Here is a 25,536-nt window from a genome sequence, read left to right on the forward strand (position 1 = left end):
CAGGATATTACTGCATGCTACGCGGCTAGAACTAACGCCAGCTCAATGCTGGCGTTAGCATCTAGCACGCAGAGCAAAGTAGCGTGCACTATTCCACGCGTTAATGCCCTAACGCAGCTTCATAAAAGGAGCCCGAAATTTCATCTGCCATTTGGACACCCAGTCTTCTGATTTCCGAAGGTTTTTCCACAGTCCGCATGCGTTTTAACAACTTTGAACAGTTTAGTGCCATCTGCAAATTTGATCACCTCGCTCATAGTTCCAATTTCTAGATCATTTATAAATAAGTTAAATAGCACTAATCCCAGCACAGACCCATGCGGCACACTGTTATTTACCCTCTTTCACTGACAAAAATGGCCATTCAACCCTACCCTCTATTTTCTATCCAATAACCAGTTCTTAATCCACAATTGAGCATTGCCTCCTATCTCATGACTCTTTAATTCACAAGCTTCTCATGAGGAGCTTTGTCATAAGCCTTCTGGAAATCTAGATACACTACATCAACCAGCTTGCCTTTATCTGCATATGTATTCACACCTTCAAAGAAGTCAAGGAAATTGGTTAGGCAAAACCTCCCTGGGCTGAACCCATGCTAGCTCTGTCTCATTAAATCATGTTTGTCTACATGTTCCACAATTTTATTTTTTATAATTGTTTCCACTATTTTGCCCAGCACTGAAGTCAGGCTTACCAGTCTGTAATTTCCTGATTCTCTCCTGAGACCCTTTTTAAAAATTGGTGTAACATTGGCCACCCTCCAATCTTCAGGTACTACAAATGATTGTAATGGCAGGTTACAGATCAGTAACAGTAGATCAACAATTTCATGTTTGAGTTCTTTCAGTACCCTGGGATGTATACCATCTGGTCCAGGTGATTTATCACTCTTTAACTTGTCAATTTGGCTTAGTACGTCTTTCAGGTTATACTACCAGATATTTCTTTCAATTCCTCTGCTTCATCATCCTTGAAAAGCATTTCCAGTTCAGTTAGATTTCTTACATCTTCTTCCTTAAAGACTGAAGCAAAGAATTCATTCAGGCTTTCCACTATGGCTTTATCCTCCCTGAGTGCACCTTTTACTCCTTGGTCATCCAGAGATCCCACGGATTCCCTCACAGGTTTACTGCTTTTGATGTGCCTAAAAAAATTGTTACTATGAGTATTTGTCTCTTTGGCAAGTTGTTCTTTATATTCTTGTTTAGCTTTCTTTATCAGTGCTTTGCATCTAACTTGCCAGTGCTTATGTCTCTTCTTATTTTCTTATTGGGATCCTTCTTCCATTCTTTAACAGATGTTTTCTTGGCTGTAATAGCCTCTTTCACTTCCCCTTTAAACCATGCCGGTTCTCATTTTCTCTTCTTTCCATCTTTGTTAATACATGAAAGACATCTGGTCTGAGCATCCACAATGGTATTTTTAAACAACATCCACATCTGGTTTATACTTCTAACCTTTGCCACAGACCATTTTAACTTCTTTTTAACCATTTTCCTCATTTTATCGTAATCACCCTTGCAAAAATTAAATGCTGCTACAGTAGATTTCTTTAGCAACGTCACTCCAGGTATCAGCTCAAATTTAATCCTGTTATGATCACTGTTTCCTAGTGGGCCTAACATAGTTACCGTACCTCCCGGTACCATGTCCTGCATTCCACTAGGACCAAATATAAAATAGATCCCCCTCTTGTCGGTTTCCGGACCAGTTGCTCCAAGAAGCAGTCATTTTTTGGCTCTAATAGCCTCTTTCACTTCACCTTTTAAACTTGTTGGCTCTTGTTTTCTCTTACACCTTTGTTAATACATGGAATACATCTGGTCTAGGCTGAGGCCAATGCAAGCAGAAGGTAGGAGATGCAGCTTGCTACTGGTAAAGATTTCAAGAAGTAATGTGGAAGAAGGGGGTGCATGGTAGGGAAGGACTGCGAGGGGAGGGGGTAGATGTGACTCTGGGCACCTCCTTCCCTCACTACACCTTTGTGTCAGACAACTGATGCAATTAAGAATTTTAAGAGTAAGCCTTAAATTTGGAATTCTCAGTGAAACGGAAAGGTATTCAAATACTATTCAGCTTTTAAGATAAGGCTGCTAACTGGATGCAAATTTGCAGGACACAGTTGATCCAGTCCTGGGTTTACACAGTTGCATGCAGGGACTTGTAGTTCTGATTTCCCTATTGAATTCCCTAAGAAAAGCAAGACTATAAGTTCCAACATGCACAGAAATTGATCTAGAACTGTACCAACCCTGTCCTGCAAATCCGGATCCTGTTGGTAAGGGAGAAGGATAACAGCAGAAGATGAGTAGGACATGATGACTCAGTGGTGAGGAAATGAGAGTCATTGGAGGATGAGTACAGAGAATGGAAATAGACTAGAGAGGGGTGTTAGGAAACTGGAGAAAGAGAGAACGATGCAGCAACAGTGCTAGAGAGTGGATAGAGAGAGATGGGAATAGCTGGTAGGTAGATGAGAGCTGAAAAGGGAACTAAGGACTAGAGGATGAAAGAAGAATGAGGGTAAAATCAAATGACAGATATAAACACAGAGAAAAGTGGGAAAAACATAAAAAGGAAAGATTAGTGGCAGACAAATGCAGTGAAGGAATGGAAAGGCAAACCTGATAGACAAAAGGAAAGTAGTAAAATGACTGGGGCAAGCCTGAAAAGGAAGAAAAAAATGCCCAGACAACAAAGATAGATGAGACGCTGGATGGAAGGGGCATAGAACAAGGACAGAGAGTGGCTGGAAAGGATAGAGAAGGCAGACACAGAAGGGGGAGAGAGGGCAAAGAGGGCAGATGCTGAAAGGAAGAATAAGAGTGAATAGAAGATGAGGAAAGCAGAAAGCAGAGATGATAAAGGTTAAAAAAAAATCCTTTTTTTTTCTTGTTTTAGGATAATGTAGCTGTTCTAATAAATGTTTATAAATAGAAAATGAAAATAAGGTGATCTTTTTATTGGACTAATTTTAATACATTTTTTTTACTAATTTTCAAAGGCCAAAACCCCCTTCCTCAGGTCAAGGCACTATCGATACTGTAACAGCAGTATGCTCTACTGACCTGAGGAAGGAGGTTTTGGCCTCTGAAATCTATCATAACTGAAACATGTAGTCCAATAAAATGGTGTTATCTTATTTTCCACTTTTATTTCTATTTGTTAATTTTAAAGTGGTGATTGGTATTTGCACCATACTAGGGGACTTGCATCACTGTTTCTATTTCTGTGATGTTGCATTGTATGCAGAATCTGGCTTCTTGATAATTCAATTTAATACATATTAAGCTGCTTAGATTCAGACTGTAAAGTACTTTTTGCCTGTGCCTTTTCTCTCTGCACTAACATGGGCTGTGCAATGGGCTTATGTTTTAATAGGAACATGAGCTAGCTTAGCTGCACTTTTATCAGCATCTGGCTTCTTTAAGTCTTCCTTGGTATATATATATACACTGTATTTTTCGCTCCATAAGATGCACTTTTTTCCACCCAAAAGTGGGTGGAAATGTCACTGCGTCTTATGCAGTGAAGATACCTTTTTTTTTTTTTAAATACCTGCCATCCATCCCGTCGTACCTTTTTAAATGCTCGCACCCGATACGGCTCTCCCAAGCATCGGTGAGTGCCAGGCTGTCTTCCTCGGCTTCCCCCTCAGTATCCTCCAGATTCTCCCCATTAAAACTAATTACGGCTGTCCAGATCCAGCGTCCTGCCAAGGCCCTCGCGATGGGCATAGCCTTACCTCCAAGCTGCTTCCCGCACCCAGCGAGAGAGGTCATCTTCCACGCTGTGACTGCCGCTGAGCTAATTACGGCAACCTGCAGAGCAAACCTAGCAGGCTGCCATCAGTCTCCGAAGCATGTTCCCTCTACCACGGTCCTGCCCTTGACGTCAGGGGCAGGGGCAGGACTGTGGCAGAGGGAACGTGCTTCGGAGGCCAATGGCAGCCTGCTAGGTTCGCTCTGCAGGCTGCTGTAATTAGCTCAGCGTTGGTCACAGCGCGGAAGACAACCTCTCTCCCTGGGTATAGGAAGCAGCTTTGGAGGCAAGGCCCCACCCATCATGAGAGCCCCGGTAGGATGCTGGATCTGGGCAGGGGGGAGGATGAGGCTGGATTGTGAAAGAAATGTTGGATGCACAGTCAGAAGGAAGTCCAACCAGAAACTAATCAAATCACCAGAGAACAAAGGTAGGAAAAATTATTTTATTTTCAATTTAATGATCAAAATGTGTCAGTTTTGAGAATTTATATCTGCTGTGTGTATATGAAAAATGAAAGGAAAAAATTGCATTACAATTAGTAGGGGAGGGTGGACAGGGTGCAGAGCCTGGTATATGTTAGTACACAATTTGTTTCAGAATGTTTTTCTTCTTGTTTTCCTACTCTAAGGGCTCATTTTAGCGTGTTAGCGTGCGCTAAACCGCCGGATGCACTAGCCGCTACCACCTCCTCTTGAGCAGGCGGTAGTTTTTCGGCTAGCGCAGGGGTTAAAAGCCGCTACCACAACTTCGTAAAAGGAGCCCTAATCTGGGGTGCGTCTTATGGAGCGAAAAATATAGTATTACTGGTTAGATTTACAAATTTATGTTAGACTGAATAGCATATGTATTTCTTAAAGTTCTTATGACATAAGAAAGTATTCAAAGCTTTATGAATAAGTAAATACAGTTTAGTAATATACCACTAATACATTTCAATTTCAAAGCAGTTTACAATAATAAAATGCATATATAAAATGAAAGGAATTTCATAAACTTGATATGACAGTGCCCATTTGACCTTACTGTGACCTTTTTTAATGCATGGAATATATTTTATTTGAGATTCCCAAACTGGTCTTTTAAATAATATCCATATTGCATGCAAAATTTTAAACTTTGGAAGCCACCCTCTTTATTTTCTAATATCCTCATTTTATCATAGCTTCCCTTTTTGAAAATGCAGTAGTTTTGGTTTAGCATCTTCCTTCCAGGGATGACATTATCTCTTGCAATGGGGAAATACTGTGAATATGTATACGTTGTTTTAATTGTAACTCACTTTAAACTTACTTGGTAAAGTGAGAAATCAAATCCTGTAAAGTAAAGGTGTGGAATGCCAAGAGTCTATGCTGGGATGTACTGTTTTCACATATTCATACCTGATCTGTGTCACCAGATGACTCCTGTTTAGACCCTTGAGACATTTTTTTCCTTATCATTCTGGTTTGTTTGTTGGGGGAGAATTCTATTTTAGTAAGTTGTAAAATGCAGTTTTTATGGACTACTGATGCAGGTGATTGAGCTGAAACACGGCCCATGTCAAATTCACAGACTAGGACTGACAATAAAGAACACTGATTTATTCTGCCTGGTCATTCCCACAGTTTTTTTTTTTAATTTTTGTTGTTATGATTTGTGGGACTTTGTGGTTTTCTTTTTGATCTGGAGAGAGAAATGATGACTTGAGGCAATCAGATTTATGGATTACACAAAATTATTCAAAGTACTTAAAATGGAAGAAGATTGCACGGAATTCAATACAGGACTATGATACTCTTAAACACCATCAATCTGTGCTTAATTAATAGCAACAGGTTTTTCCTGGGCTCAGTGATGAGCCAGGCCTATCATTTGTGAAAGTCAAATTCTTTCTTCACATTTATTTATTTTTAGTATTTATACACCACCTATAGCCCACGTGGTTTACATTCAGGTACTCAAGCAGTTTTCCCTATCTGTTCTGATAGGCTCACACTCTATCTAATGTACCTGGGACAATGGGGGATTAAGTGACTTGGAACCCTGTCTTCAGACAGATGAACAGCATTTATCAATGCTGTGTAAGGAGGTTTGTTTTTTTAAGCTAGTGAGGTATTTACCCTTTCCATTCTTTCAGCAAGATTTCATCTGTCTGAAGACGGAGTTCTGAGGCTTTTTTCCTCCTTATATTAAATTCAGTAGTTGCAATATTTCATAAAATGATTTTCAAAAAATCTTTTTAGAGTTGGGTTGATATATAATTTTTTGTATTGAAGAAAACCCACTCTCTTGTATTTGGTTTATAGGATTAAGTGACTTGCCCAGGGTCACAAGGAACAGCATGGGATTTGAATCCACAACCTCAGGGTGCTGAGGCTGTAGCTCTAATCACATTCCCCCTACTCCATGCGATGTTAATTTCACCTCTTGATTCATGCTTTCTTCATTTTTTATTCTGTTTAATAGGATTTCCTTGGATGCATTTGGAGATCCTCAAACCGAAGCCTCGCCAACAATGTCCTGCAGCACTACAGGGCCAGGATTGGTTATAAATTCTGATGAAAATCTGCTGACTCAAAAAGACTTTGTGCAGGCTCTGTACCAGTTCATGAAAAACAGGCACACTCCCATTGAGAGGATTCCCAATCTTGGGTTTAAACAAAGTAAGCAATTTGCTATGGATCATCCTCCCTCTAAGCCAGTGGTCTCAAACTCAAACCCTTTGTAGGGCCACATTTTGGATTTGTAGGTACTTGAAGGGCCGCAGAAAAAAATAGTTAATGTCTTATTAAAGAAATGACAATTTTGCATGAGGTAAAAAAACTTTATAGTTTATAAATCTTTCCTTTTGGCTAAGTCTAAATAATAATATTGTAATTTATAGCTAAAGAGACATATGATCAAGAAACTATTTTATTTTACTTTTGTGATTATGATAAACATACCGAGGGCCTCAAAATAGTACCTGGCGGGCCGCATGTGGCCCCCGGGCCGCGTGTTTGAGACCACTGCTCTAAGCACACTCTCCATTCCAACACTCTATCCTAGCCCTGCTACATGTAAATTTCAGTCCAGAAACTTGCCTTTCTTTTTACAGACCAGAAGTATTTCCCCTCACTTCAGCCCTAGGAAGATTGTTCTCATCCATTGTCTGGACCTTCAATTACAATGTGTATTTTTTTTTCTTCTATTTTTAGTCGATCTCTTTCTCTTATACAAGACTGTTATTGGCTTTGGAGGCTACAACCGGGTAAGTCTTGGATTTCTTCATTAAATTCTGTATTGCAATGAATTTGGTATTCCTACAGCCTCAGTACCCTGAGGCTGGGGGTTCAAATCCACACTGCTCCTTGTGACTCTGGGCATTTCACTTAGTCCCGCAGTTCCCCAGGCATATTAGACAGAATGTAAGCTCGCCGGGACAGACAGGTTAAAATGCTTGAGTACCTGAATAAATCCATGTAAACCATTCTGAACTCCCGTGGGAGAATGGTATAAAAAACTGAATGAAGTGGGGAGTGAGTGGTGCAGTGGTTAGAGCTACAGCCGCAACACCCTGAGGTTGTGGATTCAAATTCCATTCTGCTCCTTGTGACCATGAGCAAGTCACTTAATCCCCCATTGTTCCAGGTACATTAGATAGAGTATGAGCCCACGGACACAGACAGGGAAAAATGCTTGAGTACCTGAATGTAAAAAACTTAGGCTATAAGTAATATATCAATACTTAATAAATAATAAAATAAAATAAATAAATAAAGCCTTAAAGTTGGACTTGGCACAAAGGTATGCAGAATTCTTTTGATATTGGTGTAGATTTGGTATTGCATAGTGTGACAGGGTCCCAAGGGCCATCCCCTTATCACATGCACAAAGTCCAGCTCCACAGAGTGCCAATAGCAATAGCAATATTCTCTATGCAAACATCTTCTGAGCCATAATCATTTTCCAGACACAAAAGGTTTTATTTCTTTTCACATAGTCCCATGCTCAAAACTAAAGTGCTGTCAAACATCTCATTGCCAAAAATACCAAACAATCCAAGGCACTAATTTATTATTCAAACAGTTCAGTCTTTTCCAGTTTAGCAAAATAAAAACATAAAAACTTTGCCAACAGTTCCAGCTTATGGGCTGCTGCTGCTGCTGCTTTGTTAGTCTAGGCAGCCTTCTTTACCTGGGACCTAAGTCCACTGCTTCCTGCCCTTAGGCAGTCCTAGACAATGGATATAGGGGAGTCCCTGGACGTCGTGTACTTGGACTTCAGCAAAGCGTTTGATAGTGTCCCACACCGCAGGTTATTGAGCAAGATGGGTTCGATGGGACTGGGTGAAACATTAACCGCATGGGTTTGGGACTGGCTTAGAGGTAGACTTTAGAGGGTGGTGGTAAACGGTACCCTCTCCGATACGATGGAGGTGATCAGCGGAGTGCCACAGGGCTCGGTCTTGGGCCCGATCCTATTTAACATCTTCGTAAGAGACTTGGCTGAGGGGCTTCAAGGTAAAATTACATTATTCGCCGATGATGCCAAACTATGCAATATAGTAGGCAAAAGCACAACAGATGAATGCACAGTGCCCGACAAAAGCTCAATGCCCGACAGTATGACACAGGACCTACTCCTGCTGGAGCATTGGTCAAAGACTTGGCAACTAAGTTTCAATGCCAATAAATGCAAGGTCATGCACCTTGGCGGCAAAAACCCATGCAGGACTTACACCCTAAATGGTGAGATCCTAGCAAGGACTGTAGCAGAACGTGACTTGGGGGTGATCATTAGTGAAGACATGAAGACTGCCAATCAAGTGGAGAAAGCTTCATCCAGGGCTAGACAAATCATGGGCTGTATCCGTAGAAGTTTCGTCAGCCGTAAGCCCGAGGTCATAATGCCTTTGTACAGATCCATGGTGAGACCCCATCTGGAATACTGTCTACAATTCTGGAGGCCGCATTATCAAAAAGATGTGCGGAGAGTCGGTTCAGCAAATGGCCACCAGGATGGTCTCAGGTCTCAAGGATCTCCCGTATGAGGAACGACTGGGTAAGTTGCAGCTATACTCACTCAAGGAACGCAGAGAGAAGGGAGACGTGATTGAGATTTTCAAATATGTCACGGGCCATATCGAGGTGGAAGAAGATCTCTTTTTTCTTAAAGGACCCACGGCAACAAGAGGGCATCCGTTGAAAATCAGGGGTGGGAAATTTCATGGCAACACCAGAAAATATTTCTTCACCGAAAGTGTGGTTGATCGCTGGAATAGTCTTCCACAACAGGTAATTGAGGCCAGCAGCGTGCCAGATTTTAAGAAAAGATGGGATTGGCATGTGTGATCTCTTCATGGAGGTAGTTAGGGGGTGGGTCATTAGTGGGCAGACTAGATGGGCCGTGGCCCTTTTCTGCCGCCATTTTCTATGTTTCTATGTTTCTAATGCTCCTGCCTGCATGTTTTCCCCCAGTGCTTCCTTAGGCACACTACAGCACTGGTCACAGCTCAAACAAACAGTTGCCTTTATTTTCCAATTGAGTAGCACTTAACTGCCCAGCCTCTCCTTAGCTGGGGAAGATATGTGGGGAACATTAACCACCTTTAAGAACAAAATGACCCTGTTCCCTCCTGTAATTCCCATTTGTTTATTACTCAAGGTTTGGTGAAACATGGGAGCTTTTAATATACCCTCAAAAGACTTTTATTTTACACATAGCTTCCTGCTTCAGCTGTGCTGGGGTTTTACACAAAGACACTCCCTCCCCTAAAGCTTTTCATTCAAACCTTTCTCTTAAGGAGAAAAATCTCTCTCATATTTATCAGGATCATCTTCCTAAATATTTCTAACCTTTACAGCAGGGTTGTCAAAGTCCCTCCTCAAGGGCCACAATCCAATTGGTTTTTCAGGATTTCCCCAATGAATATGCATGAGATCTATTAGCATACAATGAAAGCAGTGCATACAAATAGATCTCATGCATATTCATTGGGGAAATCCTGAAAACCCGACTGGATTGCGGCCCTTGAGGAGGGACTTTGACACCCCTGCTTTACATGTTTATTCAAACATCTCTTCATCTGGCATAACTTGTTCTGGTTCAAAATCACATTTCATATCAGATTCTTCCTCATTCACTTCATACTGACTCTTCTATTTCCATGGGATACTCTTCAACACTTCCCAACCCCCCACCCACTCTTCAACACTTCCCAATTTCCCAACCTCCTGCCAGTTTTACTATCATTTTTCGCCAACCTTCTCCTCTCCAGGAAAACTTTTCTCCAGGAATTTGGTATCTCATTAGCCTGGGTTCCTTTTGTGGAACATTCCTATGAGGGAAAGGAATTGATGCTCAGGGTTTTCCAGCCTGTTCCACCCATCTCTGCTTCTGTGCAAGAGAGGACTGGTCCCTTCCCCAACTCTCATCTGAAAAGGGTTTATTTCCCAGGACAGGGCAGCTGTTATCCTAGCACAATTAGATTACTGTAATTCAATCTATATAGGCTTGAGTAAGGGGAATCTAAAACGATTACAACTAATCCAAAATACGGCAACAAAGCTAATATTTGGTAAGAGAAAATTTGATCATTTGTCTCCTCTTTTGAGAAATCTTCACTAGCTCCCTGTCTATCTTAGAGTACAGTTTAAATGCACTTCTATGGTTTTTAAAATCATACATGGGCTATTTATATCTTTGATTCCTCTATCTTTGAATAATCAGAGATCTTCTGATTCAAGAAACTATCAAAAATTTAAACTGTCCTTTCCATCTTTAAAAGGAAGAAAATCTATTGGTATCTATTGTAATATACTATGGTGTATTACAACACTGGAGAAATAAAAACAGATATCCACTTCTTTTTGTAATTTATAAAATAGAGAGACAAGTTTTATGATTATATATAAGAAAATTTGTACTTACAAGGCTGGAGTGAGCAAATCTAGGAGAAACACTAGATTATTGCTCGCATTCTGATGGTCCACATAAATAAATTGAACATTTAAACACTCCATGATAGTGTTTATGGCATATGTTCTAAATAGAATACTTCACAGCTTCTTCAATACAGACAGTATAGCAGTGGCCACCTATGTACCTGAAACCTTTTTGAATTTGCTTCTTCTCCCTTTCCCATTCCATCGGAGTAGAAATCGGAGGCTGCCACCTTTAGGCCCTAAGGATTTATGCATATGAGAGTTATGCTTCTAAATTAGCTTCTTTGAAAATTTACTAAAACTGGGTGCCTAAATTTATACTCACAATTTCACTAAACTCTTAAATTTAGGAACGTAAAAAGTAGTTGCAGGGGGACAAGATGGCAGAGTAATAAGAACATCATGAAGTTCGCTCCTGCTTGATTATATTATCGAGCGAAAATTTTTTCTGGATGCCAAAGAGGAGAGGTAGAGTGGCTACTTCAGCCCAGCAGTCAGAGCCTACCTTAATGCAGCAGGAGGTGATTACGAGTTTTGTTTCTTCTTCGCCTTGGGGCACTCTGGCTGTGCTGAATGTGAAGGAAACTTCGGCCCTTGGAAGCAAGATTTCGCTTAGCCCCGTGGGACCAGTATCTCCTCTGCAGCTATGAGACTGGGGAATGTTGGTTGCAACACAGGATGCGGTAGCAACGCTACCAGGGGACAATTGGGCTTGCCAAATCTTCAGGAAACCGTGACTGGGATATAATTACCAGAGATGGCTGCAGGTAGCTCAGCAGAGAGAGAGGAGAAGCTCCATCGGTTCTACCTCTTATCAAGCCTGTTGCGATTACCTTGGAATCAATTTGGTCTGCATTGGATTCCCTTTACATGGTATATGTTGGGAACTTTTCCCATGGTCCATACGAATCTCAAAAATTAATGAAATTTGAGAAGGGTTTAAAAGCCCAGGAGGAAAAAGTTAAAGATTTGGACCAAAGGGTTCAAGGTCTTCAATCTTCTCAGAACTTAATAATACAAGACAAAATGGTATTATATAGGAAAGTGGAGAATTTTGAGAATTATACCAAACAATTAAACCTCAGACTTTTGAACTTTCCTAAATCAATGTCTCCTAAAGATTTATTTTATAAGTTCTCGAAAGAAGTATTTAAATATTTGGAAAAAGGGCTTCCACATCTCCATAAAATATATTTCCTTTTGGTTTCTTCAAAAAAGTCTAATTCCTCAGTTGCTCAACCTGATATGGAAGTTTCTACAAGTTCTTTGAATCTTACTACTCTTCTCCCTCCGTATCTGCGGTTTCTGTATCTGCGGATTCACTTATTGGCAATTTTTTTGGAAGCTGACTCTGCCCCCCCCCCAAAAAAATTACATTATCATTAAAGTTCTTTTTCCTTTTACTGTACCGATAAAAAAGTGTATCGCTTCCCATTCACTCTAAAAATGCTGCTACAATGCTTTCTCCCACAAATTCGCTGCTTCCATGCTTCCCAGTGTGCACTGAGAAAAACACTGCTTCCCAGCATGCCTGCCCAGAAATCGCTGTAGAAAAGTTATTTGCGGTTCCAATAATAAAACAGAAGGCTTTTTCTAAAAACCACGAATAACATTTTTAAAGTTATTCGGTTTTTTTTCCGTATTCACGTCTATGACCCGCCCGCATCCCCCGCGAATACGGAGGGAGAAGTGTAATATCCTGTAAACTGAAAAAAAAAAAAAAGACTTTAAGGCTCCGATTAGTTCAGAATGATGCTGTCCGTTTGATTTTCGGTCTTAAAAAATATGATCACGTTAGTCCTTTTTATGCGAGACTGCATTGGCTGCCATTTGGGGCCAGAGTGTTTTTTTAATTTGGGTGTATTTGTTATAAGGCAATTTTTGGATTATTACCCTCTTATTTGGTATCTTACTTGAAATTGTCTTATTCAATAAAATGTACCAGAAACTTAGGTATGTTCATCTTCCCTACCCCAAGGGACTGTCGTTATAAGACTTTTTTTGGACAGGACATTGGAGTATTAGGCAGGGAAGATGAACTCCTGGATGAGCCCTTTGATTGCTCAAGCCTATTCTTACTTTACATTTAGGAAATTATTAAAAACTTATCTATTTGATAAACAAGAATGCAGATTTTTTTTAATATTACGATGGTGTTTTATCATTATTTTTTAACCTATGTTTTAATGATAGCAACGAGTTGAAATCACATCTTAGCTATTGCTGCATTTGACTGATGTATGTAGAAGTGTGTTTTTGAAACTGTATGTTCTGCTGAAATGTTTCAGTTTCTTTGTTGTGAACCGCCTAGAACTGTGTGTGGGGTGGTATACAAGAAAATTAATTATTATTATTATTATTATGCTAGTAACATTCGTTTTCCAACAGGATGCACTCCTGCACCTTTTTTTAGGCTGAAATAAGTGATTTCTGTGTTTCCAGATGTATCAAAATGGACACACATTAGGAGAAAAAGATTCCTAGAGATGAAACAATTTGTTATTTCATTAGGGGCTAAATTTAAGTTAGGATATCCCTGTAAATGTATGGTCTTTTTTGATCAGAATTCCTATGTTTTCTATTAGTCCTCTCAGTTACAATTTTTCCTTGGAGGGAAGGGAGTTACAACATCTAGTTCCAATTGATTTTTTTTTTTTTTTTTTTTTTTAGGTTCTAGTAATTTAGGAAGATGAGCCACTGCTATTGTATATATATTTCCTTTTTCCTTATAAAGTAGCTATATCATTCCTTCTGATATTTTGAATTATCCCCTCAAAAATGAGTTCTCTTAAAGGTTTATGTATTGTTGAATTTTTTATGATGCTTGGAATTGTAGATTTTACTTTCTCTTTGTTTAGCAAGACTCTGTTTTCCTATACATTGAATATTTTTGATGTATACGTAAATGATTAAAAAAAAAAAAAAAATGGGTGACAACAGGGGCAGATTTTGTGTGTGGAAAATAAGTTAAGAGCATAGAACTGATTTTCAGCACTAGGCTCATATAGCTAGGCAAATGAATGGCAGTCCTAAATTTATGGTATGCCTTTGGGCTAGATTCACTAAGCAAACCGACCGTGTACCGATCGGTTTGTGACCTGATTTCCCTCCAACCCGATTCACTAACCAGTGTCCCGATCATCCTCCGATCCGTGCATGCAAATGAGGGGGAACAGCATTCAAATGATGGCAGGCAGCGATTCACAAACAAAAACCCTGCAACACCGACTGGACTTGCTGATCACAAACAAGTAACTGCTGAGGACCAGTCGCTCAGGTCCTTAACGACTGCCCTGCCTTCTGCCACCCTCCTCTCTGCCCTGTTTTTCTGCTCTCTGCCCCGAACTCTTGCAGCTCTGATCTCCTGCCAGCCCTGATCTCCTGCCTGTCCTGAATTTCAACAGCTCTGACTCTCCCACCTGTCCCGATCTCCTGCTTGCCCCGAACTCCTGCCTGCCCCGAACTCCTGCAGCCCACACTCTCCTGCCTGCCCCGAACTCCTGCAGCCCACACTCTCCCAAACTCCTGCAGCCCCGATCTCCTGCCTGCCCCAAACTCCTGTAGCCCAGACTCTCCCAAACTCCTGCAGCCCCGATCTCCTGCCTGTCCCAAACTCCTGCCACCCTTCCCATAGTTCAAGCCCGTGGTTTTAACCCATGGGCTTAAAGCAGATTAAAAACATGGGCTCTCAAAAAAGTTAAAAACAGTTTTTTAAAAATTCTCTGCTGGGCTCAGAGGGCCAGCGCATGCGCAGACCATCTACAGATAGTCTACGCATGTGTTGGGATCACTATAGAGCGATCCAGGCAGGCAGTTGGGGTCGTGATTCTGATCGCCCTCATTTGCATGAGAGCAATGCATGAATCAGCCCCCCCGGACATGGATCGGATCGGATCCGTCACGGATCCGATCCGATCCGTGCCCTTAGTGAATCTAGCCCTTTGTCGTTTCAGGGTGTTGTTCTGACACTATGATAACAGTACATGGATGCTCTTAGAGACAAGTGGGTACCCCATTTTTCACAGTTAAGGTGGTTGGCCAAGTTGTCATTATGGCCAATGGGGATAGGCCATTCAACCTAGTGCAAAAGTCAGTGAAATTCATTGGCTTTTACCTTTGTCCACTTGTCCATTGGTAAACATCAATAATTCCACTAAATCCAAAAAGCTGCAAATCAGCTAAATTAAGGGTTAAGCCACTTGTCCATAAGACCAAATTATTTTTCAGAATGTTTTGGGCTATCTTGTCTATAGCCACTATTAAATCATATGAACAACACTGATGGATGGTCTTCCTCTGCCAGGGTGAGATTGGAACTAAAAATTTTTTTAAAGTACCGGGTTTCTTTTCAGGAAACTAGACATGCTGTTGCATGAAGTATTCTAATTTTGCACATGTGGGAAAAGCAGCAACTAGTAATTTATTTTTATAAGTGCTTTCTGTTTTCTCATAGTATATGGCCATCAACACAAGACAAAGATGTCAGTCCTCAGTCTATAAGCCTCTGACATCAAAGTATTCACACATCCATGATGAAATAACCATATGCTTTTCTGGTAGAAATAAGAGGTTTTTTTAACTAGGATACATTTGTCTGGTGAGAACCACTATTTTCAATTTAGAATTCTTAAACAGCACCATATTTTTGGGGTTTAGGGGGGGATTCATGAAAGGGCACTAAGCATGTTAGCGCACTCTAACCACTAAAGATGCCCATTATGGGCTAGATTCACTAAGCCCACCAATCAACTTCCGACCACTTAGCGACCCCTTTAAGACCCAATTTCCCTCTGACCCGATTCACTAACCTCTGTCCCGATCATCCTCTGATCCGCACATGCGAATGAGGGGGAACGGCATTAAAATGTAGGCAGGAAGTGATTCACTAAAATAAAAAAGCAACACCAACTGGGCTGGCCGATCCAAAAATAAGCGACTGCTGAGGACCAGTCACTGAGATCCTTTCTGACTGCCCTGCCTTCTGCGGCCCTGCTTCTCTGCTTTCAGCCCCGATCCCCTGCTCTCTCTAGCCTACCCTGAATCTCCTGCTATCTCCTGCCTACCCCGAATCTCCTGCTCTCTCCTGCCTGCCCCGAATCTCCTGCTCTCGCCCCGAATCTCTCCTGCTGGCCCGACTCTCCCGCCCTTCCCCGCAGTGCAAGCCAATGGTTAAAACCACGGGCTCGCAAAAAAGTTTAAAACAGTTTAAAACAGTGGCGTACCTAGCATATGTGGCACCCGGGGCCCATCATTTTTTGACACCTCCCTTCTGTATGAAAAACATGATTTTTAGTAACCATCCACACGTCACATAAGAGTGTACCTAGGAAAAGGCAAGCCAGACTAGTACAGATCAATCCTACACAGTCAATCCTAACAGAAAACCATGTCTTTTCGAACACACAGAACACAGAAAACACCTTCGCCTAGTATGTAATCACAAACTAACCCCTCCCCCTTTTACAAAACTGTAGTGTGGTTTTTAGCCATGGTGGTAACAGCTCAGATGCCAATGCTAAAAAACACTCTATAATTTTGTTATTGGGGAGATAGAATAAAAATACTTAGACAAAGATTAAACTGAAGCACCAAGAAGCTGGACTCTGCATACAATGCAACACCACAGAAACAGTAATGCATCTCCCCTAAAGCAAAAAAAAAAAATAAATAGAATTTTTTTCTACCTTGTCTTCTCTGGTTTCTGCTTTCCTCATCTTCTTGTCACTCTCTTCCTTTCATCCACTGTCTACCCTCCCTCTGCCCCTTCTATATGGCATCTTCTCTCCTTCTATTCACCTTCCAGAAACTTTATGCTTCCCCCTTCCATCTCTCCCACACCCCCATGGTCTGGCATTTCACTCTCTCCTCTCCCTTCCCCTACTTCCAACAGCATCTGCCCCCTTTCTCACCCTTCACCAAGCTTCCATACCACCCTTTCTCACCCTCCACACCCTTCCTTACCACCCTGACCCCCTTTTTCTCCTTCCACCACCCTGCTATGCTCCTTTCTCTCTCCATCGAAATCAGCAAAGTCCCATGATGACTACTTCTGCTGCTTCTGCTCTGGAAGAGGTAAGTGACGTCGGAGGGGGGCTGGGCCGGCAGACGCAGGGAGTTGCGGCAAGGTCCCGCGATGACTGTGGCAGCAATCCACCCCACTCCGATATCACTTACCTCTTCCAGAGCAGAAGCAGCAGAAGTAGTCATCACGGGACCTTCGTGCACTTCAGCGTGGCTGCCGTATTTATTCCAGAGCAGAGTCGGCAGCCGCACTGAGGTGCCATTTTCAGCAGCGCAGGAGCTTCCAGACCCTGCCGGCTGTGCACCCCCTTGGAGCGTGCACCCGGGGCGGACTTCCCCCCCTTGGTACGCCACTGCTGCCGGGTTTGGAGGGCCAGGGCATGCGCAGACCATCTACAGATGATCTGTGCATGCGTTGGGATCGTTATAGAGCAATCCGGGCAGGCGGTTGGGGGCGAGGTTCCAATCGCCCTCATTTGCATGAGGGCAATTCGTGAATTAGCCCCCCGGACATGGATCGGATCGGATCCATGCCTTAATGAATCAAGCCCTATATTCCTATTGATGTCTTTAGCAATTAGTGTGTGCTAACATGCTTAACACCCTTTCATGAATCCTCCCCCCTAGGGTATTAATGTGACTTGTTCTGCTTTGGCAAAAAATATTCTGAACAATATAGATAATACTCAAATTTCTATAGTATTTCAGTACTTAAGTAAAAGTAAAAATGAATATATGCTTTAATATTTAAGCAAAAGTACAGTGAAGAATACATTAAAAATGTACTTAAGTGAAAGTAAAAAAGTTATTGCCCCACCCCACACATGCTCAGTTCAATTGGTATCTCACACATAAATGCACGGGAATGCCGGTTGAAATGAGCATGTGTGCATGGGGGGTGGGGAGGGCAATGACAATGTCAGCATTTGGAAACACTCTGCTATCTGCTGCAGGAATGAGAGTACTTGGGGAACTCCAGAAAGGACTCTTTCTGGTGGGGCTCTGGGGTTCCCAGAAGCCAAGGTATTCAGTTTTATTGCTTCAGAAGCAGGGGTGGAGGCAGAGAGGAAATATATGGGTCATGTCCATCTAATGCACCCTCAGGCCCACCCAAAATTAAGGTCTGGCTATGCTAGTACAGCAGTATCAATAGTGTCAGTACAAATTAACATGTCTGTCTTCTGTCTCTTTAGGTAACCCTAAAACAGCAATGGAGGCAAGTCTACAATCAAATAGGGGGAAATCCTCGCAGTACCAGTGCTGCAACTTGTACCAGGAAACATTATGAGAGGTTAGTATGATATACGTCACTTTCATACATGTTATTACGTGTAGAGGAACCAGAGAAGTCAGCAATCCTAAGTCTGGCAGAAAAACCCTGTGCTGAAACACTGACCAACTTTTTTCCTCATCTTCCTACCCCCCCCCCCCCCAAAAAAAAAAAAAAAAAATTGTCTTCAGTTTTGAGAAAGAACTGCTGCAATTTTAAACAAGAAGAACATCAAAAGACATCATTAAAAAGGAGAACATCACTCTGGTGATGCAGGAAATAATCCTGTAACCAGGACCTGCTCACCAGGGCCTGCCCACCAGGAGATGCAATATCCTCTTGCACCAAGCAGGGCAGGATTAATTCGTCGAGGGCCCCTAGGCACACAAGTACACTGGGCCCCCCTGCCCCGCCCCACCCCACCATGCACCCAGGCGGAAACAGGAAGCTGCGTCAGAGGGAAGCTTTGGGCAAGCAGCACCGCTTGCACAATTACAGTTCCCGTTGCCTTTCTTACCCGCGTTCCTTGCTTGTCTTACTTTCCGTCGATGGGGGGGGGGGGGTTGCCGATCAGGGGGGCCCGTGATGCCGATCAATGCTGGCGGGGCTCATCACCGTTTGGAAAAAACAATGTTGATGCCTTCATTCATCGGGCCCCCCTGACCATTTCAGGCCCTAGGCATTTGCCTACGTGGCCTATTGGTTAATTCTGCCCTGGCACCAAGGATCTATCTCCAGGGGCTTCAGTCCAGAAGGGAGAAGTTAGGATGGCAGTTGTAGTGGGAGATTCAATCATTAGGCATGTAGATATCTGGGTGGCCAGTGGGCATGAGTATCGCCTGGTCACTTGCCCACCTGGTGCAAAGGTGGCAGACCTCACACATCACTTAGATAAGATATTAGATAGTGCTGGGGAGGAGTTGGCTTTCTTGGTACATGCAGGTACTAATGACATAGGAAAATATGGTAGGGAGGTTCTGGAAACCAAATTTAGACTCTTAGGTAGAAAGCTGAAATCCAGATCCTCCAGGGTAGCATTTTCAGAAATGCTCTGTTCCACACACAGGACCCAAGAGGCAGGCAGAGCTCTGAAGTCTCAATGCGTGGTTGAGACGATGGTGCAGGGTTGAGGAATTCAGATTTGTTAGGAACTGGGCTACCTTCTGGGAAAGGGGGAGCTTATTCAGAAAGAATGGATCCCGGCTCCTGACGCTAACGTTTAAAAAGGAGATAGTTTAAAAGTGGCTCTAAGATGGGGTGGGGGAAGTCAACAGGAGCAGATGGTTTAGTGTGGAATATCCTTGAAGAATACTGTTGAATCACAACATTTAGGGAGTCCCAATAGAGAGGTTTCAATAATGGTGAAAGAAAGCAAAGTGTTTAAAAGAGAAGCAGAGCAAAGATATCAAGTTATCCCTGTCATCTTCTCAGCAGCCTGTAGATACAAGGAAAAAACACAATTTGAAGTGTCTGTATACAAATGCTAGAAGCCTAAAAAATAAAGTAGAGGAGTTAAAGTTTAAAGCACTGAATGATAAGGTAGATACAACAGGCATCTCAGACCTGGTGGAAGGAGAACAATCAATGGTTCACTGTGTTACCTGGGTACAAATTATATCACAATGATACACTAGATCAAATAGGGGGGGGGGTGAGTTGCGCTATATGTTAAAGAGGGAATTGAATCAAACAAAATAAACATTCTGCATGACACAGATAACAGTGTGGAATTCATATGAATAGAAATTCCATGTGTGAAGGGAAGGAATATATGGGTAGGGTTATACTACCATCCCCTAGGACAGAATGAACAGACAGATGAAGAAATGTTTTCAAAGATTAGGAAAGCTGGTAAATTGGGCAACAGTGTAATAATGAATAAGAACATAAGAATTGCTGCTGCTGGGTCAGACCAGTGGTCCATCGTGCCCAGCAGTCCGCTCCCGCAGCGGCCCTTAGGTCAAAGACCATTGCCCTAACTGAGACTAGCCTTACCTGCGTACGTTCTGGTTCAGCAGGAACTTGTCTAACTTTGTCTTGAATCTTTGGAGGGTGCTTTCCCCTATAACACAATCACACTTAGAACCCAAGCACACAGCATTGCCCATCCAAAAGTGGAGAAAAAGCCTCAGATGTAAAGAGCACAACACTGTTGAACCCCCACGGGGAACATAAAACAGAGTGGCTCACCTTCATTCATTGGCTGAAAAAAAAACTTCCCTGCCTGCATCACATAATAGTAGGGTTACTATATGGCTTCAGAAAAAGGAGGACAGATAGAGACATCTGGGCTTTACATGATCGAAATATTCAAGATATTGAAGGGAATTGACTTAGTAGAGAAAGAGAGATTGTTCACCCTTTCCAAGGTGAAGAGAACGATAGGACACTCTCTAAAGTTAAAAGGGGATAGTTTCCACACAAACGTAAGGAAGTTCTTCTTCACCCAAAAAGTAGTAGAAATCTGGAATGCTCTTCCAGAGGCAGTTATAGGAGAACGCACCCTCCAGGGATTCAAGAAAGGGTTAGATAAGTTCCTGCTGAACAGGTAAGGCTATACTCAAATAAGGCACTGGTCTTTGACCTAAGGGCCGCCGCGTGAGTGGACTGCTGGGCATGATGGACCACTGGTCTGACCCAGCAGCGACAATTCTTATGTACTTCTATTGAAACCAATGGAAGTAAAACCCGGATATCTCAATCCATCCTCCTTTTTCTGGAGCCATATGGTAACCCTATATAATAGCAAATATTCAATTTAATATTGCACTAATCAGTATGGGGCTCATAATCAAAAGAGAAAAACGTCCTAAAACTAGCCTAAGTCGGCACTTGGATGAACATTTCCCAAAAACGTCCAATGCCGATAATAAAAACGCGTTTTGGACGTATTTCTAAACGACCTAGGCCTTCATAGTGCCGCTGAATGACCAAAGCTAAACGGAGTGTTTCGGGAGGAGTGTCAAGGGCGGGAGTTGGATGGGACGTGGGCCGGCTTAGAGTTAGTCGTATAGCATGTATAACCGAAAGTTATACAGCCCAGGATCGACGTAACTTGGACGTTGTGACTTAGACCATGTAAAACATGTAAAGCAGGATAGTATTTCAAATATAAGCAAAAACTACCTTTGATGTATGTGATGGGGTATATGTCCTGTCACCAGAGAGCAGGAGCTTGAAGAACACCTCACTGAGAGATCACTACCAGAAGATGATGTGGTTGAAGAAAGAAGGAAACAGAGCCCTTAAAGAAACTGATGCCAACTCATTTGCATACTGGGGAATTGTCTGCTGGGAAAGACCTATAGTTTCACCCTGCTATTAAGAGGAATCTCTTCTGATGACTTCCAGACTGAAAGTACCCGGAAGGGAATTCTTAGCAACAAGAACTCTCTAGGCAATCCTTGGGGGGATACATACTGGTTCCCACCTAACCCCCAGTAAGCCTAATCTACCTTGTGTGGCCAAAGTGTAATCAAAGGCTTAACTGGTGGTGACCCAAGTGACTGGAAGAACCAATAGGCTTGAAGGGCTCAAGTGACTGATAACAGTTGAGAAGATCCTGAAAAATATAATAAAGTTCTGAGAGTCTACCTGAGCAGATAAACAATGACAATGTATTTTAATTACTAATTTAAATGCCTGTATTTAAAATTTTTCTTAACATTGCCTCTCGTACCCTCCATTGCTACCCATTTCAGGTTTTGCGCTCTCCTATTTTAAAACTCTGTCAAACTCTTCTTATTAAAACTGTGGCAAAATGATTATGTCATAACAGTGATGGCTGTCTTGTAGATAATTCCAGTTGAATTCAGGAATATATCTCACTTTCTGTAAACATTGCAGCTTCCTCTCTGTGCCTATGAGTACAGGAAACCTTTCTTTCTCCTGAAACAATAGTATAGTATATCCTGGTCTGCCACTGTTGTTTTATTTTGTGTTAAACCTCAGGATGATTCTGCCATATGAGCGCCACCTAAAAGGGGAAAAAGACCATCCAGAGTTGCTCAGTATGACAGTGAAGCGCTGTGGCCGAGGGCTATACAAGGATCAAGTATCAGAGCAACATGTACAGGAAGAGAAGAAACCAAGACTGGTGAATAATTCAAAGAAGGTGAGCGCTCCAGTGCATTGGTATGTTATATACCAACTCACCTAAGCATTCCTGCTACACTGACTTCTGTAATATGGCAGAAGGGCAAGTCTTTAGCCAGTCACTTGCATCAATACACCAATTGTGTGTTTAAATTTACAGAATATAGATATTTAGGTGAGAAGTAGTAAGGTTAAATAGCTTTTGTCAAACCTAATATGCATATGTTTGATGGGTGGCCATGCCCACTTCTGATCACACCAATCAGAAGTGAGTATCTGCCCAAGCCACACCCACTATCCATCCAATCGCTGCTCATTCCCTGATCCTTTTATGGCTTCAACATCACCCTTAACCCCACCTTCTTTTTGTATAACCTGCCTCAAACCATGCCCCTTTTGGTGACATCACAGGAAGTGACATCATAACTCCACCCAGGCCACATACCCCTTTTCAATTTGGTAGCTTGCATTGGAGGTCCCTATGTCACCTCCTGTTTCACACTACTCTCCACCATCTTAGATGGGTCATTTGACAAGAAAGGACATTGAGTGCCTCAGACTGAGGATCATGTGCAGTTTGTTTTTCTCCCATTGTTTCTTTTCATTTTTTAGCCATCCACTTCTCCCAGCCTGTTTTTTCAGCCCCTCTGTCTTGGTGTGGGGGAGTCCAGAGTTGAAGAGGTCATGCCGCAGGGTCCCGCTGGAGGGGAAGGGAGGAAGGAAAGAAAGAAGAGTATACGCTATATGCCACGGGCTGAGGGTAGGGGATTGGGAAGGCAGGGAGGACAGATGCTGCATGGGCTGGGGGTGGGTGGGAAGGCAGGGAAAAACAAATATTGCTCAGGCTGGGAGGGGGTTGAGAAGGATAGATGCTGCATGGGCTGGGGGGAAGCAGGGAAGGACACATGTTGCACGGGCTGGGAGGGGGTTGGGAAGGACAGATGCTGAACAGTGAGGGGTTTGGGAATTACAAATGCTGCATGGATAGGGTGCTAAGAAGGGAGAGAAAGAGAGATGCTGCCAGAGGGGGAGGAAAGAGAAAAAAAATAAAATTGTTGTACATAGGTGCATGGAGTGGGAGGGAAAGAGAAATGGTATACATGGGGAAAGGAAGAAAAAGGGAGAATTGTTTGACATGATAGTGGTGGAGAAGGGGGAAGGAGAAATATTACACTGGGAAGGAGGACAGATGACTCAAAAAAGGCAGAGATGTCAGATTCTGGATAAGGGTGATGAAAGGAGAGAGAAAGTTGTCAGATCACTGGAGGGGAAAAGAGATGCTAGACCAGAGAAAGGAAGGAGAGGAGAATGAGATACCAGACTGCTGAAAGGAGAGAGATGTTAGACTATGGGAAGAGGGAGGGAAGGAGAGAGAGACACCAGACCATTGGAGAGAAGATAGATGCCAGACCATATGAGTGGGTAAGGGGGAAGAAAGAGATGTCAGACCACGGGAGAGATAGGGAGGAGATGGGACACAGGGATGGAGGAGAAGGGGAGAGAGAGGAGATGTTGCACAGCAATGGATGTGGCAGGGAAGAGAGATAGAAAAATGCTTCTTATGGGATAGATGGGAATAGGGGAGAAGAAAGAGAGAGATGATACACATAGATAGATGGGAAGGGAAGGTACGACATGGAAAAGTAAATTTTGAGAAGAAAGCAGAAAAATATAAGAAAGTTGAATGTTAAAATTTAATGCCAAAGATGAAAGCAGATTACTGAATTACGTTCAGGGATATTATTTGACAAACACTAGGTCAGAAAGAGTCAAAATCTTATCATCCAGAGTCTCACAATCAATGTTCTTCATTATGTGGAATGCGGTATGGACACCCTTTCGGATGTGGAAAGCTAACCTAAAACAAGACTCTATATGTTGGAATTGTATGAAAGAAGCTGGGACTCTTGATCACATGCTTTTCCACTGTGCTAAAGTTCGTTCCTTTTGGACATGCATTTGGGACACCATAAAGTCTATTACCAATTGTTCAGAAGAAATTTCCTTTGACATTATAATTCTCCGATCTCAACACCCTTGTTTTACACAGTCTAACTGTCCTCCTAAACTCATTGATGCAATGTTTGTGACTGCCCTTATGCACATCTTGAAAAATTGGAAGTCCTCTTCATTACTAAACTATACCTTTTGGTGGAATTCTTTGAGCATGTATCATAAATTTGAATCATATGCTTATGAAAAGAAAAATATAATTCGACTTTCCAAAAGTTTGACACAATGTAAATCACCCTGGAAATTCCTAGACTCATATGTTCAATCTATTTCATAGACACTCCTCTCTTCTTCTTCTTCTTTTTCTTTACCTTCATCTTTTTCCTCATTTTATTCTCTTTCTTTCTTCTTTCAATCTCTCTTTCCTCTTATCTTTTCTTTTATTATCTTTTCATGAACAGTCCTAGTACTTTAGATCTTTTAAAACGATTCAATTCTACATTGCACAATATAACTGAATATTTGTTATACTAAATGTTTTGTTTTATTTTTTGATACCCTGTACTTGAACTGTTTCTTATATTTTTTCAAAAAACTCAATAAAAAATATTGAACTAGAAGAAAAAAAAAAATAAAAATAAAAATAAAAAAAAGAAAGAGTCAAAATCCAAAAGACATATAACTGACCATGTAAATAAGACAAGCCTTTGAAGGGTGATCAAGAAATATTGTATAAAATTACTCAGAGATGTGAAACTCTGAAAGGAAGGCTACAAAACCTCCCTTGGATAAAGAGTTTACCTTCCAGTCATTGTTATTCTATAAAAATGTTTTTTGATCACGACCTGGAAAGGCTAAAAAGTTCAAACTGTTTCAAAAGTTCAAAATAACTGGTTTGTTCTTGTTAATATCATGCAAACGTCACTGCACACTTAGCTGTTTAACAGCTAAATGGATTTTTTTTCATCAAGTGTGCAGTGACGTTTTTGAGAATTTATAAGCTGCTGTCTATATTTTGCACTGTTCAGAAATAAATTAATTTCTTTCTATTTCTCTGCTATTATAATACATGTAGAGTCTGGCATCTTAGGGTTTCATTTGTGTATATTAATACTTTTAGATTGAGGTCCTTTGTTTGCATAGGAGGTATTGTCTGTGTTCTGCATGTGTGACCAAGGCCAGGTGTTCTGGTAGGAATGAATGTTGAGAAGCATACAGTTCTGCGTAGTGTAGTTCTGCGTAACTCTGTGTAGTTTAATTTTGTGGTTAACCATCATGTGTTGTTAATAAGATTATATTATGTGTGTATATAAGAAAAATGAATGGACAAAAATGGTATTACAATTAATACTATCATTATTATGGGGTTGGCATTAAGGGTGGAGCATGGGTGGGGTCAGGAGTGGAGCTTGGGAGAGGTCTGGGTGGAGATTTTGTGCTCCCCAAACAAAAAAGCGTTCTGCTGCCTATGCTATAGGGTGGACATAGCAGGCGGGAAGGATGCTGCTTTCATAAAGACAGGCA

General features: G+C 41.8%; 1 protein-coding gene across 1 annotated transcript in view; it reads left to right on the forward strand.

Moving 5' to 3' along the window:
* The window catches only part of LOC117364859, a 47,645-nt gene that overhangs the window by 13,945 nt on the left and 8,164 nt on the right, over positions 1-25,536 (forward strand). The window contains exons 2-5 of the mRNA XM_033954570.1: positions 6,214-6,410; positions 6,945-6,997; positions 17,888-17,985; positions 21,916-22,078. Coding sequence (XP_033810461.1) covers positions 6,263-6,410; positions 6,945-6,997; positions 17,888-17,985; positions 21,916-22,078 — 462 coding nt within the window. The 5' untranslated portion in view covers positions 6,214-6,262. The remainder of the gene's footprint in view (positions 1-6,213; positions 6,411-6,944; positions 6,998-17,887; positions 17,986-21,915; positions 22,079-25,536) is intronic.

The sequence above is a fragment of the Geotrypetes seraphini genome, chromosome 1 (genome assembly GCF_902459505.1).
Source record: "Geotrypetes seraphini chromosome 1, aGeoSer1.1, whole genome shotgun sequence".
Classification (NCBI taxonomy): Eukaryota; Metazoa; Chordata; class Amphibia; order Gymnophiona; family Dermophiidae; genus Geotrypetes; species Geotrypetes seraphini.